The sequence below is a fragment of the Gigantopelta aegis genome, chromosome 3, assembly GCF_016097555.1.
Source record: "Gigantopelta aegis isolate Gae_Host chromosome 3, Gae_host_genome, whole genome shotgun sequence".
Classification (NCBI taxonomy): Eukaryota; Metazoa; Mollusca; class Gastropoda; order Neomphalida; family Peltospiridae; genus Gigantopelta; species Gigantopelta aegis.
In genome coordinates, this window is record NC_054701.1 from 312,414 (window position 1) to 329,029 (window position 16,616).

The following is a 16,616-nucleotide window of genomic DNA, read 5'->3' on the forward strand; positions in this document are numbered from 1 at the left end:
TAATGTGTCTACAGTTACAACTTTAAATGGACAAGGTAATATTCACTAAATAATGTGTCTACAGTTACAACATCTTTAAATGGACAAGGTAATATTCACTAAATAATGTGTCTACAGTTACATCATCTTTAAATGGACAAGGTAATATTCACTAAGTAATGTGTCTACAGTTACAACATCTTTAAATGGACAAGGAAATTGTAATGCATGGGTTACAATTTAAATACAAAAAGTAAATAACTGCCATTCGTCATGGAACCATGATAAGACAGTTTGTATTTATTGCTACGTTGCAATACAACATTAACTATTTAACTGGTACTAGTCAGTGTTTATACTGTACCGGTACATAACATAATTATGTTGGTCCTACTAAACACCGGACCAAATACACATGTAGATATATATATATATATATATATATAACCAAATATATTACACTCCTCCCTTCTAATGAACATGTACACACAAATATAAATAACAGTCATCATAGTAATTGTAGAACTATTCCATGTGGTGAATTCAACTACTTAAGACTGTTCATTGAATCTAATATCGTAGTTCCATCTGAGATAATGAAGTCTGTTTTATGGATCATGCACAACAAGTTTGTCACCAACTCCAACCACAACCTGAAATTGCCTTTTACAACAACATATAAACAATAGTAAATTAATTTTAGTTAACTAAACAAACTACTAATGGTTACTAACTCCAAATGAAATTGACTGGGTAGCTTATGTTCGAACTAATATATAATTCTTTCACACACATCTTGGTTAATGTTTACAAGTCAAGATGCCTTGGCGGATGTCGTATTCTCTGTGGATAACGTCTGTGGTATGTGCTGTGCTGACTGAACTGGATTTTGTACTTCATGAACAATGTTTGTCAGTGTACCATTCCGGACGAGAAATGACTTTGATCTAGTGGGAAGATTCTGAACTTCCCCACTCCTACCATATGGAAGAATATGTTCAATGTGAACATAACGAGTATTTCCATTTACTTCAACCAAGTTGGTAAGTGGTCCAAGATGTTTCATAACAGTGCCAGGCAACCACTTTTCAACCTCTCCCCTATGTGAACGAACACTAACAATCTTGCCAACCTCAACACTGCGTTGGCGCGTACTGTGTCTGTTGTGGAACATTTTTTGTTTTTCTTGTTTTTGTTCAACATGATCTTCCAATCTGGGTTTCAGCAAAGTGAGTCTGTTACGTATTTGCCGTTTTAGAAACAACTCTGATGGGGATTTGCCCATTGTTGTTTGCGGAGTTATTCTGTAGTGAAGTAAGAAATTACTCAATCAACGATTCAAGTCACCACGATTACCCCCTGCATACTTGTCAAGCACTTGTTTTTCAAGAGCCCGTTTTAAAATCTGGACAGAACGTTCAGCAGCTCCATTTGAGGCAGGATGGTACGGTGGAACTAAAGTATGCTTGATTCCATTTAAGGTCATGAATTCCTTGAATTCTTGCGATTTGAATTGTGGACCATTATCAGTCACCATCTCCTCTGGTAGCCCTTGAGCAGCAAACAAGCTTCTTAGCTGATGAATTGTACTCGAGCTTGTAGTACTGTTCATTGGAAAAACTTCCAACCACTTGGAATAACTATCTACTATCACCAAGAAATTCTGTCAATCTTTCTCAGCAAAGTCTAGGTGAATCCTTTGAAAAACTCGAGTTGTCCATTTCCATGGATGCAGTGGTGCAGCCGGTGGGTTGTTTGCTACAGCCAGACAAGTTTGACAGTTCCGAACCTTTTCTTCAATGTCCTTATCTAAACCTGGCCACCATAAGTAACTTTGTGCCAAGAATTTCATTTGACAAATTCCTGGGTGTTCCTCGTGTAGGCTTTCAGGAGAGATTCACGCAACTTTGGTGGAATGACAACCGTGAGCCCCCATAGAACACATCCTTGATCTGCTGAGAGTTCCTCTCTCCTCTAAAAGTAAGGACTTAGATTGTCGTCCTCAATGTAGTTTGGCCATCCATTCATTGTGTAATACCACACTTTATGAAGAATCAAATCTTTCTGTGTTTCCTCACACACTTCTTTGGCTTCAGTAGGTAACTCTGTCACATTTGATAACTGAAACACCTCTGCCTGTCCTGCCAGGTCAGATTCCTCCCACGGAAGTCGTGATAGGGCATCAGCATTAGAATGTTCTTCGGATTTTCTATATTGTATGTCATAATGGTATATGCAGCCAGAATGAGTGCCCACCGTTGCATTCTTGCAGCTGCTAGAGTTGGTACTGCCTTCGTTAAGTTGAATATGCTTGTCAATGGTTGATGATCTGTCAGTAATGTAAAAGATCTACCAAACAAATATTTTTGGAATTTCTTCACACCAAAGATGATCACCAAACCTTCTTTTTCAATTTGGGCCCACTTTTTCTCAGCTGATGAGAGGGTCCGTGACGCAAAGGCTATGGGTTGCTCTGACCCATCGTCCATACTATGAGAAATTACTGCAGATACACCATATGGAGAGGCATCGCATGCAAGCTTTAATGGGTTCCGTGGATCATAATGCACAAGTACACGATCGCTTACTATCAAGGCCTTGGTTTGCTCAAAGGCCTGTTGACAAACATCTGACCAGTTCCAAGAAACATCGACCTTCAACAGGTTGTTCAGTGGAGCTAGTAAGGTGGACAGATCAGGTAAAAACTTGCCATAATAGTTTTAAGAGTCCCAGATAAGCTCTCAGCTCTTAGATTTTCTGGTGTTGGTGCCTGTAGAATAGCTTATACTTTCTCCTTGGTAGGGCGTCTTCCTTCAGCATCTATTTCATGACCAAGATATGTCTGTTTTGAGACACCAAATTCACACTTGTGTCCTTTAATGTTCACTTTGTTTCTCCAAACTATCAAGAACTTGACCAACTCTAGCAATATAGAATATCATCCAGAAAAATTGTTACACCATCTATTCCTTGGAGCATTCTTTCCATAACATTTTGAAACACAGCAGGTGCAACATTGACTCCATACATTAACCGATTTCCCAGCATCAATTCTTTGTGAGTGTATGTCAAATATTCCTTGGATTTGTCATATACTTCAAGCTGTGTATATGCATGAGCCATGTCTAACTTTGTAAACACTGTTCCACCAGCCAAGGTTGCAAACAAATCTTCTGTATTTGGCAATGGATAATGATTTAATTCAGTTTTGGAATTCACAGTCACACTGTAATCTCCACAAAGACGTACTTCTTTGCCACCTCTTATTGGAACAACCACTACAGGTGTTGCCCACTCACTTTTTTCTACTGGTGGAAGTATGTCAGTATCGATCTTGTGTTGCAGTTCTCTTTCTGTAGGTTCCTTTAAAGCATAAGCAACTGGTCTTGCCTTGCGAAATACTGGATCTGTTCCTTTTTTCATGTGAATTCTTGCCTTAAATCCTTCAATTGGTCCCCCAGAACTGTTAAAAACCTCATTATGTTTCTTTAGAATACTATCTAAACTTTCCTTTGTCTCAGTAAGGTTAACCTGATCTTTCCTTTTGTTTAAAGCCTGTGGACCTATCTGCAGCTCCTCACCAATCTTGCACCAGTTCAGCCGAATTTCTTTCAACCAACGTCTTCCCGGAAGTCCTGGTTTATCACCAAAAACTACATACATTGGTAGTTTGTATGTTTGATTTTCATACATCACCTGTAAATGCATTTTATCAATGAGCTTGACACTATTGTTCGTATACGATTTCAAGCGCATGTCGGCAGGAGACAATTTTAATTTTGACAATTTCTCTCTATACAGCTTCTCCGAAATAATTGTTTCTGATGCACCAGTATCTAATTGCAACTTGACATCAACACCTGCTAGTTTGCATAGGAACAAAAATAGCCCTGCTTGTTCCAGACGTTGCATATACAGACATTATTTCATCTTCGGAATCCTGTGAACCTGTACCCACGTGACGCGCATGACCAGAAAACTCTTTATCTGATTGACTTGTACTTAATCTACACATTTTTGCAATGTGACCCACCTTCGAACAGACATGGCATAACTCACTTTTAAAACAACATTTCCAGTGGTCATGATGTCCACCACAACGATAACATGTCTGCTGGTCTAATGTTTGTTTCTGAGAACCCTGTTTCTTTCTTCCCTTCATATATTGTTTATTAATGTTATTACTTGAAAACAGTTTGTTGATCGCCCCTGAACTAGTATGCCCCTTTGCAGTAATGTCTTCTAAATCTTGCTCTGCCAATTCTAGTGATTTTGCCGTCTCGATTGCTGATGCAAATGTGAGTTCTGCCTTTGTGAGCAAAGTTTTCTGTGTAATTTTACATTTAATACCACAAACAAACGGGTCTCTCAAAGCCTCATTCAGAAATGCACCAAACCCACATGTACCAGCCAGACGTTTGAGAATTATAACAAACTCAGCTACACTCTGTACTTGCTCTTGAACACAATGATAAAATCGAAACCGTTCTGCAATTATCAACTTTTTAGGACGATAATGATTTTGTAGAGCTGTTTTGCATTCTGCAAATGTTTTGTTTGCAGGAATCTCTGGGCGTAATATGTCCTTTAAAACACCATAAGTGTCTGGCCCTAACAATGCCAAAAACATATTTTTCTGTTTATCTTCTGCGATTTCATTCGTGGCAACCCATAACTCAAATCGTTCTAAATAGTTCTCAAATGGTTAATGTCCGAACGAAACTCCAAAATGTTTCCAAACTGGGCCATACTCATTCTATTTTAACACCAGATCAATGGGTTTTTTTTTATCATCATTGAATGTTGTTACACATATCTGAAGCGATCCCATCCTCGTCACCAGTGTAATGCATGGGTTACAATTTAAATACAAAAAGTAAATAACTGCCATTCGTCATGGAACCCAGATAAGACCGTTTCTGTTTATTGCTATGCTGCAATACAACATTAACTATTTAACTGGTACTAATCAGTGTTTAAATACTGTACATAACATAATTATATTGGTCCTACTAAACACTGAACCAAATATGTATATATAACCAAATATATTACAGTAATATTCACTAAATAATGTGTCTAAAGTTACATCTTTGAATGGAATCAAATAAATATTCAAATGACAAAAACACCAATTTTCCTGTGTGTTAATGATACTTAATGGTGCAGTTTCGAGAATACATAATGATGGCTTCTCACCAAAATTGTTTAATAAGTTCTGCTTTAACCTTTAGACTACTGGATTAATTTTTAACAAAAACCACGTTGAGTGGGTACAAGTTTATAATTTTTACTCACATATATTCACTTAAATGTTTTATAAAAACATGAAATAAAGTTCATATATTAATTGGTAAGTATTATTTTCGTGTCTTTTTTTGTAATTTGTATTATTTTAGATCGGCTAATGGTGATTACAATTAGGCAAAAAATCGAAAAAGTTGCGTTTACTTACGGGCATTTGTGGCCAGCTGTCCAGTATTTATGTCCATTATTCCCGATAACAGTGCTTTTCTGACCAGATTTTTTTTTTAAACCCGAACTAAGATTCATATTGCAATATTTGGTAATTTTCGTTGTTGGTAAAACGATCAAATTTATTATCAAATTAGCTGTCACAATCAGCTATCGATCCCTGAAAATGACCGCGACGTGCCGCCATTGTTGTCAAGCGAAAATACTTGCCGAAAACCACTTTTTGAACTCAAAATTTCAAGGTATTTTCAATTGAAAAAATCAAAACAAAAGCCACCATTTTGTAAAAAAAATCTTTTTTCTTTAATTATATTTCCGTTTCCGGTGAGTGTCGTGTGCAAAACGGCGGGAAATATGAATTGGGGAATGCACTGTATACAGTGTACAGTATATCGATTGACGTGACATCGGGCGAGATATCTCGCCTGCAGTAGTCAGAAGCTTAATAGTAAATGTTATACCTTCTACTATAATATAGCCCCATAAAACAATTACAACCAAATAATTATAATTTTCCGTTAGAAAAAAAAGGGAAATCTTGAAATAGTGATTGACCACTGGAATTGTGGCAGGGTAAGACAGGTATCTAGTCATACTGAATGGAAATCTTTAAATGGTGGATGACAGCTGAACTGTGGCAGGGTAAGACATGTATCTAGTCATGCTAAATTGTGGCAGGGTAAGACACGTATCTAGTCATGCTGAATGGAAATCTTTAAATGGTGGATGACAGCTGAATTGTGGCAGGGTAAGACATGTATCTATTCATGCTGAATTCTGGCACGGTAAGACAGGTATCTAGTCATGCTGAATGGAAATCTTTAAATAGTGGATGACAGCTGAATTGTGGCAGGGTAAGACAGGTATCATGCTGAATGGAAATCTTTAAATAGTGGATGACAGCTGAATTGCGGCAGGGTAAGACAGGTATCTAGTCATGCTTAATGGAAATCTTTAAATGGTGGATGACAGCTGAATTGTGGCAGGGTAAGACATGTATCTAGTCAAATGGTGATGACAGCTGAATGTGGCAGGGTAAGACATGTATCTAGTCATGCTGAATTGTGGCAGGGTAAGACAGGTATCTAGTCATGCTGAATGGAAATCTTTGAATAGTGGATGACAGCTGAATTGTGGCAGGGTAAGACAGGTATCTAGTCGTACTGAATGGAAATCTTTAAATGGTGGATGACAGCTGAATTGTGGCAGGGTAAGACATGTATCTAGTCATGCTGAATGGTGGCAGGTTAAGACAGGTATCTAGTCATGCTGAATGGAAATCTTTAAATGGTGGATGACAGCTGAATTGTGGCAGGGTAAGACAGGTATCTAGTCATACTGAATGGAAATCTTTAAATGGTGGATGACAGCTGAATTGTGGCAGGGTAAGACATGTATCTAGTCATGCTGAATGGTGGCAGGTTAAGACAGGTATCTAGTCATGCTGAATGGAAATCTTTAAATGGTGGATGACAGCTGAATTGTGGCAGGGTAAGACAGGTATCTAGTCATGCTGAATGGAAATCTTTAAATGGTGGATGACACCTGAATTGTGGCAGGGTAAGACAGGTATCTAGTCATGCTGAATGGAAATCTTTAAATGGTGGATGACAGCTGAATTGTGGCAGGGTAAGACAAGTATCTAATCATGCTGAATGGAAATCTTTAAATGGTGGATGACAGCTGAATTCTGGCAGGGTAAGACAGGTATCTAGTCATACTGAATGGAAATCTTTAAATGGTGGATGACAGCTGAATTGTGGCAGGGTAAGACATGTATCTAGTCATGCTGAAATGTGGCAGGGTAAGACATGTATCTAGTCATGCTGAATTGTGGCAGGGTAAGACAGGTATCTAATCATGCTGAATGGAAATCTTTAAATAGTGGATGACAGCTGAATTGTGGCAGGGTAAGACAGGTATCTAGTCATACTGAATGGAAATCTTTAAATGGTGGATGACAGCTGAATTGTGGCAGAGTAAGACATGTATCTAGTCATGCTGAAATGTGGCAGGGTAAGACATGTATCTAGTCATGCTGAATGGAAATCTTTAAATAGTGGATGACAGCTGAAATGTGGCAGGGTAAGACATGTATCTAGTCATGCTGAAATGTGGCAAGGTAAAACATGTATCTAGTCATGCTGAATTGTGGCAGGGTAAGACAGGTATCTAGTCATGCTGAATTGTGGCAGGGTAAGACAGATATCTAGTCATGCTGAATGGAAATCTTTAAATGGTGGATGACAGCTGAATTGTGGCAAGGTAAGACAGGTATCTAGTCATGCTGAATGGAAATCTTTAAATAGTGGATGACAGCTGAATTGTGGCAGGGTAAGACAGGTATCTAGTCATGCTGAATGGAAATCTTTAAATAGTGGATGACAGCTGAATTGTGGCAGGGTAAGACAGGTATCTAGTCATGCTGAATGGAAATCTTTAAATGGTGGATGACAGCTGAAATGTGGCACGGTAAGACAGATATCTAGTCATGCTGAATGGAAATCTTGAAATGGTGGATGACAGCTGAAATGTGGCACGGTAAGACAGATATCTAGTCATGCTGAATGGAAATCTTTAAATGGTGGATGACAGCTGAATTGTGGCAAGGTAAGACAGGTATCTAGTCATGCTGAATGGAAATCTTTAAATAGTGGATGACAGCTGAAATGTGGCAGGGTAAGACATGTATCTAGTCATGCTGAATGGAAATCTTTAAATGGTGGATGACAGCTGAATTGTGGCAGGGTAAGACATGTATCTAGTCATGCTGAATTGTGGCACGGTAAGACAGGTATCAAGTCATTCTGAATGGAAATCTTTAAATAGTGGATGACAGCTGAAATGTGACAGGGTAAGACAGGTATCTAGTCATGCTGAATGGAAATCTTTAAATAGTGGATGACAGCTGAAATGTGACAGGGTAAGATGTATCTAGTCATGCTGAATGGAAATCTTTAAATGGTGGATGTATCTAGTCATGCTGAATGGAAATCTTTAAATGGTGGATGACAGCTGAATTGTGGCAGGGTAAGACAGGTATCTAGTCATACTGAATGGAAATCTTTAAATGGTGGATGACAGCTGAATTGTGGCAGGGTAAGACATGTATCTAGTCATGCTGAAATGTGGCAGGGTAAGACATGTATCTAGTCATGCTGAATGGAAATCTTTAAATAGTGGATGACAGCTGAAATGTGGCAGGGTAAGACATGTATCTAGTCATGCTGAAATGTGGCAAGGTAAAACATGTATCTAGTCATGCTGAATTGTGGCAGGGTAAGACAGGTATCTAGTCATGCTGAATTGTGGCAGGGTAAGACAGATATCTAGTCATGCTGAATGGAAATCTTTAAATGGTGGATGACAGCTGAATTGTGGCAAGGTAAGACAGGTATCTAGTCATGCTGAATGGAAATCTTTAAATAGTGGATGACAGCTGAATTGTGGCAGGGACAGGTATCTAGTCATGCTGAATGGAAATCTTTAAATAGTGGATGACAGCTGAATTGTGGCAGGGTAAGACAGGTATCTAGTCATGCTGAATGGAAATCTTTAAATGGTGGATGACAGCTGAAATGTGGCACGGTAAGACAGATATCTAGTCATGCTGAATGGAAATCTTGAAATGGTGGATGACAGCTGAAATGTGGCACGGTAAGACAGATATCTAGTCATGCTGAATGGAAATCTTTAAATGGTGGATGACAGCTGAATTGTGGCAAGGTAAGACAGGTATCTAGGCATGCTGAATGGAAATCTTTAAATAGTGGATGACAGCTGAAATGTGGCAGGGTAAGACATGTATCTAGTCATGCTGAATGGAAATCTTTAAATGGTGGATGACATCTGAATTGTGGCAGGGTAAGACATGTATCTAGTCATGCTGAATTGTGGCACGGTAAGACAGGTATCTAGTCATTCTGAATGGAAATCTTTAAATAGTGGATGACAGCTGAAATGTGACAGGGTAAGACAGGTATCTAGTCATGCTGAATGGAAATCTTTAAATAGTGGATGACAGCTGAAATGTGGCAGGGTAAGATATGTATCTAGTCATGCTGAATGGAAATCTTTAAATGGTGGATGACAGCTGAATTGTGGCAGGGTAAGACAGGTATCTAGTCATACTGAATGGAAATCTTTAAATGGTGGATGACAGCTGAATTGTGGCAGGGTAAGACATGTATCTAGTCATGCTGAAATATGGCAGGGTAAGACATGTATCTAGTCATGCTGAATGGAAATCTTTAAATAGTGGATGACAGCTGAAATGTGGCAGGGTAAGACATGTATCTAGTCATGCTGAAATGTGGCAAGGTAAAACATGTATCTAGTCATGCTGAATTGTGGCAGGGTAAGACAGGTATCTAGTCATGCTGAATTGTGGCACGGTAAGACAGATATCTAGTCATGCTGAATGGAAATCTTTAAATGGTGGATGACAGCTGAATTGTGGCAAGGTAAGACAGGTATCTAGTCATGCTGAATGGAAATCTTTAAATAGTGGATGACAGCTGAATTGTGGCAGGGTAAGACAGGTATCTAGTCATGCTGAATGGAAAACTTTAAATAGTGGATGACAGCTGAATTGTGGCAGGGTAAGACAGGTATCTAGTCATGCTGAATGGAAATCTTTAAATGGTGGATGACAGCTGAAATGTGGCACGGTAAGACAGATATCTAGTCATGCTGAATGGAAATCTTGAAATGGTGGATGACAGCTGAAATGTGGCACGGTAAGACAGATATCTAGTCATGCTGAATGGAAATCTTTAAATGGTGGATGACAGCTGAATTGTGGCAAGGTAAGACAGGTATCTAGTCATGCTGAATGGAAATCTTTAAATAGTGGATGACAGCTGAAATGTGGCAGGGTAAGACATGTATCTAGTCATGCTGAATGGAAATCTTTAAATGGTGGATGACAGCTGAATTGTGGCAGGGTAAGACATGTATCTAGTCATGCTGAATTGTGGCACGGTAAGACAGGTATCAAGTCATTCTGAATGGAAATCTTTAAATGGTGGATGACAGCTGAATTGTGGCAGGGTAAGACATGTATCTAGTCATGCTGCATTGTGGCAGGGTAAGACATGTATCTAGTCATGCTGAATGGTGGCAGGGTAAGACAGGTATCTAGTCATGCTGAATGGAAATCGTTAAATGGTGGATGACAGCTGAATTGTGGCAGGGTAAGACATGTATCTAGTCATGCTGAATTGTGGCAGGGTAAGACAGGTATCTAGTCATGCTGAATGGAAATCTTTAAATGGTGGATGACAGCTGAATTATGGCAGGGTAAGACATGTATCTAGTCATGCTGAATTGTGGCAGGGTAAGACATGTATCTAGTCATGCTGAATGGTGGCAGGGTAAGACAGGTATCTAGTCATGCTGAATGGAAATCGTTAAATGGTGGATGACAGCTGAATTGTGGCAGGGTAAGACATGTATCTAGTCATGCTGAATTGTGGCAGGGTAAGACAGGTATCTAGTCATGCTGAATGGAAATCTTTAAATGGTGGATGACAGCTGAATTGTGGCAGGGTAAGACAAGTATCTAGTCATGCTGAATGGAAATCTTTAAATGGTGGATGACAGCTGAATTGTGGCAGGGTAAGACATGTATCTAGTCATGCTGAATGGTGGCAGGGTAAGACAGGTATCTAGTCATGCTGAATGGAAATCTTTAAATGGTGGATGACAGCTGAATTGTGGCAGGGTAAGACATGTATCTAGTCATGCTGAATTGTGGCAGGGTAAGACAGGTATCTAGTCATGCTGAATGGAAATCTTTAAATGGTGGATGACAGCTGAATTGTGGCAGGGTAAGACATGTATCTAGTCATGCTGAATTGTGGCAGGGTAAGACAGGTATCTAGTCATGCTGAATGGATGGTGGATGACAGCTGAATTGGCAGGGTAAGACAGGTATCTAGTCATGCTGAATGGAAATCTTTAATGGTGGATGACAGCTGAATTGTGTAAGACATGTATCTAGACATGTATCTAGTCATGCTGAATGGAAATCTTTAAATAGTGGATGACAGCTGAAATGTGGCAGGGTAAGACAGGTATCTAGTCATGCTGAATGGAAATCTTTAAATGGTGGATGACAGCTGAAATGTGGCAGGGTAAGACATGTATCTAGTCATGCTGAATGGAAATCTTTAAATAGTGGATGACAGCTGAATTGTGGCAGGGTAAGACATGTATCTAGTCATGCTGAATGGAAATCTTTAAATAGTGGATGACAGCTGAAATGTGGCAGGGTAAGACATGTATCTAGTCATGCTGAATGGAAATCTTTAAATAGTGGATGACAGCTGAAATGTGGCAGGGTAAGACATGTATCTAGTCGTGCTGAAATGTGGCAGGGTAAGACATGTATCTAGTCGTGCTGAATTGTGGCATGGTAAGACGTACCTAGCCGTGCTGAAATGTGGCAGGGTAAGACAAGTATGCTGAATGGAAGTGTTTACATGGCATGCAAGTACATTACAATTATCGATGCGATGAATATTTGATGTTACCGAAAACTGCGGTTTTAGGCCCATGGTTCATTTCAGGGGTTTTTTGTGGGGGTTTTCAAGTGGTACATGTATAAACGTTTCCGCACCTTGCTGGTAATCCCAATGACCCGTAAAGTATTTCGGCCAATCACAGCATTTGATTCCCTTAACTCTTTCACCACTAAGTTTTACAGTCTTGACCTTCCCTGCACACTGAGTTTAAATAGCAGATTTATGATTATGTTTGTTAAAGGATAAAACTTCTTGTTTTATCATTAATTTTAGTTATAGGCTATACATTTCCAGAAAGGTGAATGGACGGCTGTCTAGATAAAAAAAATAATACTTTAAAAATGTTAGATTCAACAGGTATAAATCTGGTAATTACAGGTAAACTATGCATATTACTCGCCTATTTGAGTAGGTAGGACTGGTAATTTAAAAAAACAAACAGTACAAATGTTTTTCTTGTTGGATAATTAATTAATTAACATTCCAGTTATAATTTTAAAATATATATTTACAATGCTTTTGCAAAATTAAGCTTTCATTTCATCAACAGTTATATCATACCACACACATTTGTTGTTAGCAGGATCTGTATCACGCTTTTTTTTGGCATTCATGTTGGTAAATTACACAATTTTTCCATACACTGTATTGGAATAAAATAGCGAAAAGTACTCTATGGTGTTTGTGTTGACGTCAAACACTTTTACGGGCCCCGGATTTTTAGTAAACGTTGATCTGCAGGTAACCGAATATGGCTCATGTGTCCAGGTAAACTCAGGCGCGTGGTAAAACAGTGGCAAGTCATCTTGTAACTCGTCATCGGTATCATTTTTTTCTAAATTGCCATGTTGAATGACATTTCGTTCACGATCGCCAATCTCGATTAAATCAAATGCACCAAAGTCCATATTATCCCACATTTCATCATCGGAAAACCCGTCATCTGAATCGCAACCATTGTTTTCAACAGACGAAATTTCGTCACCTCGGTTCATGTTTAATTACAGTCAGAATATCAGTATAAACTTGGAAAAACTCATTCAAAATTTGCTAGAACATGGGCGCAGCCATTACAGTGTGTCACATGGCAGCTATGGTCGCGCGAGATTTTGTCTAATTATAATATTGACGCGTCACTCGGCGCCAAATATGAACAGGTGTTACAAGCCGCTAAACCGGCCTGTCGTGGTGAGAGGCACTGGTATTGCTAGCCGGTATACCGGCCTGTCATGGTGAAAGAGTTAAACCTGATATGTTTTCATGGGCGATAGGTGCCATTCGGATCCTGCACAGAACCCGCAAATTTCTTACTGGGACCATAAAAATTGTAACCTCCCAAAATAGGGACTGATATCGGTGATTAATCCGCCAAGAGAATAAACATTTTAAGTATGTTTCGTCCGAGTTGTCAAAATTGAAAAAAGTAAGGATGTGTTAACTTCAAGAATTATAAAATAGCACCCAATTTCAATCATATTAATTTAAAACAATTCAACATAGCTTGTTTCTGTAAGTTTTTATCGGGATAAAATCGTCCGCAGTTCCAGAACTACGATATAGTGGTAAATTTATAAACGACATGACGATATAGTGGTAAATTTATAAACGACATGACGATATAGTGATAAATTTATAAACGACATGACGATATAGTAGTAAATTTATAAACAATATGATGATATAGTGGTAAATTTATGACGATATAGTGGTAAATTTATAAACAGTATTACAATATAGTTGTAAATTTATAAACAATATGATGATATAGTGGTAAATTTATAAACCATATGACGATATAGTGATAAATTTATACACAATATGACGATATGGTGGTAAATTAATTTTGTTTGTTTTGTTTCCACAGATCCAGTGGTTGGATTCCGTTTTGGCCTGTATAGAGATGGCAGCAAGTGTGTGGGAAATCCCGATGTTATTGAAATAATACCCAGCAAAATGAAGAAAGTTGTTCAAGTAATCATACTTTTACACAAAAAAATAATTTAGTTATTTGGCGATTAGTTGTTCACTAATCATTATAACATTTAATTGCTCATAAGGGCTGATATGTGTGAGGTATTATTTGTATCCCCTTGCGATAAGTCGTCAAGGGGATATATCGTCCTTCCACAATGTGACATGATGTCACCAATTTTTTTTGTCAACTGATTTTCATGAAACATCAAATATAGGAATAGAATCATGATATTTTGAACCAGTTTGCATTTAGCCTCTCTGCATTGGAAGGTCACTGGTACTGAAAATAGAAATACAACTTCACCAGTCTAGCGACTTCATTTCTCATACGATGTTCCTCAAACTTCAACTAGGAATAGTACCATGACATCTTGAACCAGTTTGGTTTGTCCTTTTTACATTGAAGTTCACGGTCGTTGTTACCAAAAGTAGAAATTATACGACATCATGACTTCATTTGTTTTTGCAATTTTCATGAAACTTCAAATATAGGAATAGGATGATTCAATCGCAAGGGGATTTTCATAATTTGGGCATATTTCAAAATATTAGTTTGGTGTTAAATGGAATTTGAAACTTTGTCCATATATTCCTTATAAATCTTTCACATTAGGAAGTAAAGTAATATGGTTTTGTAGGAGGCAGGAGGAGCTGCATTAATACCATGAATAACAATTTCCTTAATTAACCCATTTTGACTTGGTGAAGAATCAATACAACATTCTATCAAAAGTATTTCAGGAACTTTGATTAACTAATGTTTTTTCATAACTAAGAAACAGGTTTCAAATCTACATTAACTAACTTCTCAATTAACCATTTGTCTTCTATAGGCACTTTACTTTTGGCTGTCAGATGGAAATTATATTTTGGTGTTAGATGGAAATAAAATTTCATCAGTGTAGATTTTAAAGTGCTTTCTAGCGGTAAAACTGACAGCGGCTATAGACTGGTATACTGTCCTGCCCATCTCGAGTCATTACGACTGGCAGCTATAATGAAGGTATGGGGCCGGGTGCCAGCTAGAACATTGGTCAGTTTGCCGTCCAGTGATCACCTGGTGTGTTTTCTATGCAGTGTTTTGAGGAGTTCCTCAAGGAATCCCGGATGGCTGTGTTTGACCCGGAATCTCACCACGGTCATTGGCACCAGCTCACGGTGAGAACGACGCTCGGCTCACAGATCATGGCAGTTGTCGAGTTTCACCCTCAACACCTGTCACAGGTAAAACCTTATTTACCCTCAACACCCATCACAGGTAAAACGTAATTTACTCTCTAGACCTGTCACAGGTAATACCTTATTTACCCTCAACACCTGTCACATGTAAAACCGTATTTACCCTCAACACCTGTCACAGATAAAACCTTATTTACCCTCAACACCTGTCACAGATAAAACTAGTAATTTACCCTCTACACCTATCACAGGTAAAACTAGTTATTTACCCTCTACACCTATCACAGGTAAAACTAGTTATTTACCCTCTACACCTATCACAGGTAAAACTAGTTATTTACTCTCTACACCCGTCACAGGTAAAACTAGTTATTTACTCTCTACACCTGTCACAGATAAAACTAGTTATTTACTCTCTACACCTATCACAGGTAAAACTAGTAATTTACCCTCTACACCTGTCACAGGTAAAACTAGTTATTTACTCTACACCTATCACAGGTAAAACTAGTAATTTACTCTCTACACCTGTCACAGGTAAAACTAGTTATTTACCCTCTACACCTATCACAGATAAAACTAGTTATTTACCCTCTACACCTATCACAGGTAAAACAGTTATTTACCCTCTACACCTGTCGCAGGTAAAACTAGTTATTTACCCTCTACACCTATGACAGGTAAAACTAGTTATTTACCCTCTACACCTATCACAGGTAAAACAGTTATTTACCCTCTACACCTGTCGCAGGTAAAACTAGTTATTTACTCTCTACACCTGTCACAGGTAAAACTAGTTATTTACCCTCTACACCTGTCACAGGTAAAACTAGTTATTTACTCTCTACACCTGTCACAGGTAAAACTAGTTATTTACTCTCTACACCTGTCACAGGTAAAACTAGTTATTTACCCTCTACACCTATCACAGATAAAACTAGTTATTTACTCTCTACACCTGTCACAGATAAAACTAGTTATTTACCCTCTACACCTGTCACAGGTAAAACTAGTTATTTACTCTACACCCGTCACAGATAAAACTAGTTATTTACTCTCTACACCTGTCACAGGTAAAACTAGTTATTTACCCTCTACACCTGTCACAGGTAAAATTGTTATTTACCCTCTACACCTGTCACAGGTAAAACTAGTTATTTACTCTCTACACCTATCACAGGTAAAACTAGTTATTTACTCTCTACCTATCACAAATAAAACTAGTAATTTACCCTCTACACCTGTCACAGATAAAACTAGTAATTTACCCTCTACACCTATCACAGGTAAAACTAGTAATTTACCCTCTACACCCATCACAGATAAAACTAGTAATTTACTCTACACCTACCACAGGTAAAACTAGTTATTTACTCTCTACACCTGTCACAGATAAAACTAGTAATTTACCCTCTACACCCGTCACAGGTAAAACTAGTTATTTACTCTCTACACCTATCACAGGTAAAACTAGTTATTTAC

At 38.3% G+C, this 16,616-nt stretch overlaps 1 protein-coding gene across 1 annotated transcript in view; it reads left to right on the plus strand.

Moving 5' to 3' along the window:
- The first annotated feature begins 28 nt into the window (after nt 1-28).
- Nucleotides 29-16,616, plus strand: part of LOC121367331 (tRNA (uracil-5-)-methyltransferase homolog A-like) — a 58,121-nt gene continuing 41,533 nt past the window's right edge. The window contains exons 1-3 of the mRNA XM_041491435.1: nt 29-35; nt 13,846-13,952; nt 15,033-15,179. Coding sequence (XP_041347369.1) covers nt 13,935-13,952; nt 15,033-15,179 — 165 coding nt within the window. The 5' untranslated portion in view covers nt 29-35; nt 13,846-13,934. The remainder of the gene's footprint in view (nt 36-13,845; nt 13,953-15,032; nt 15,180-16,616) is intronic.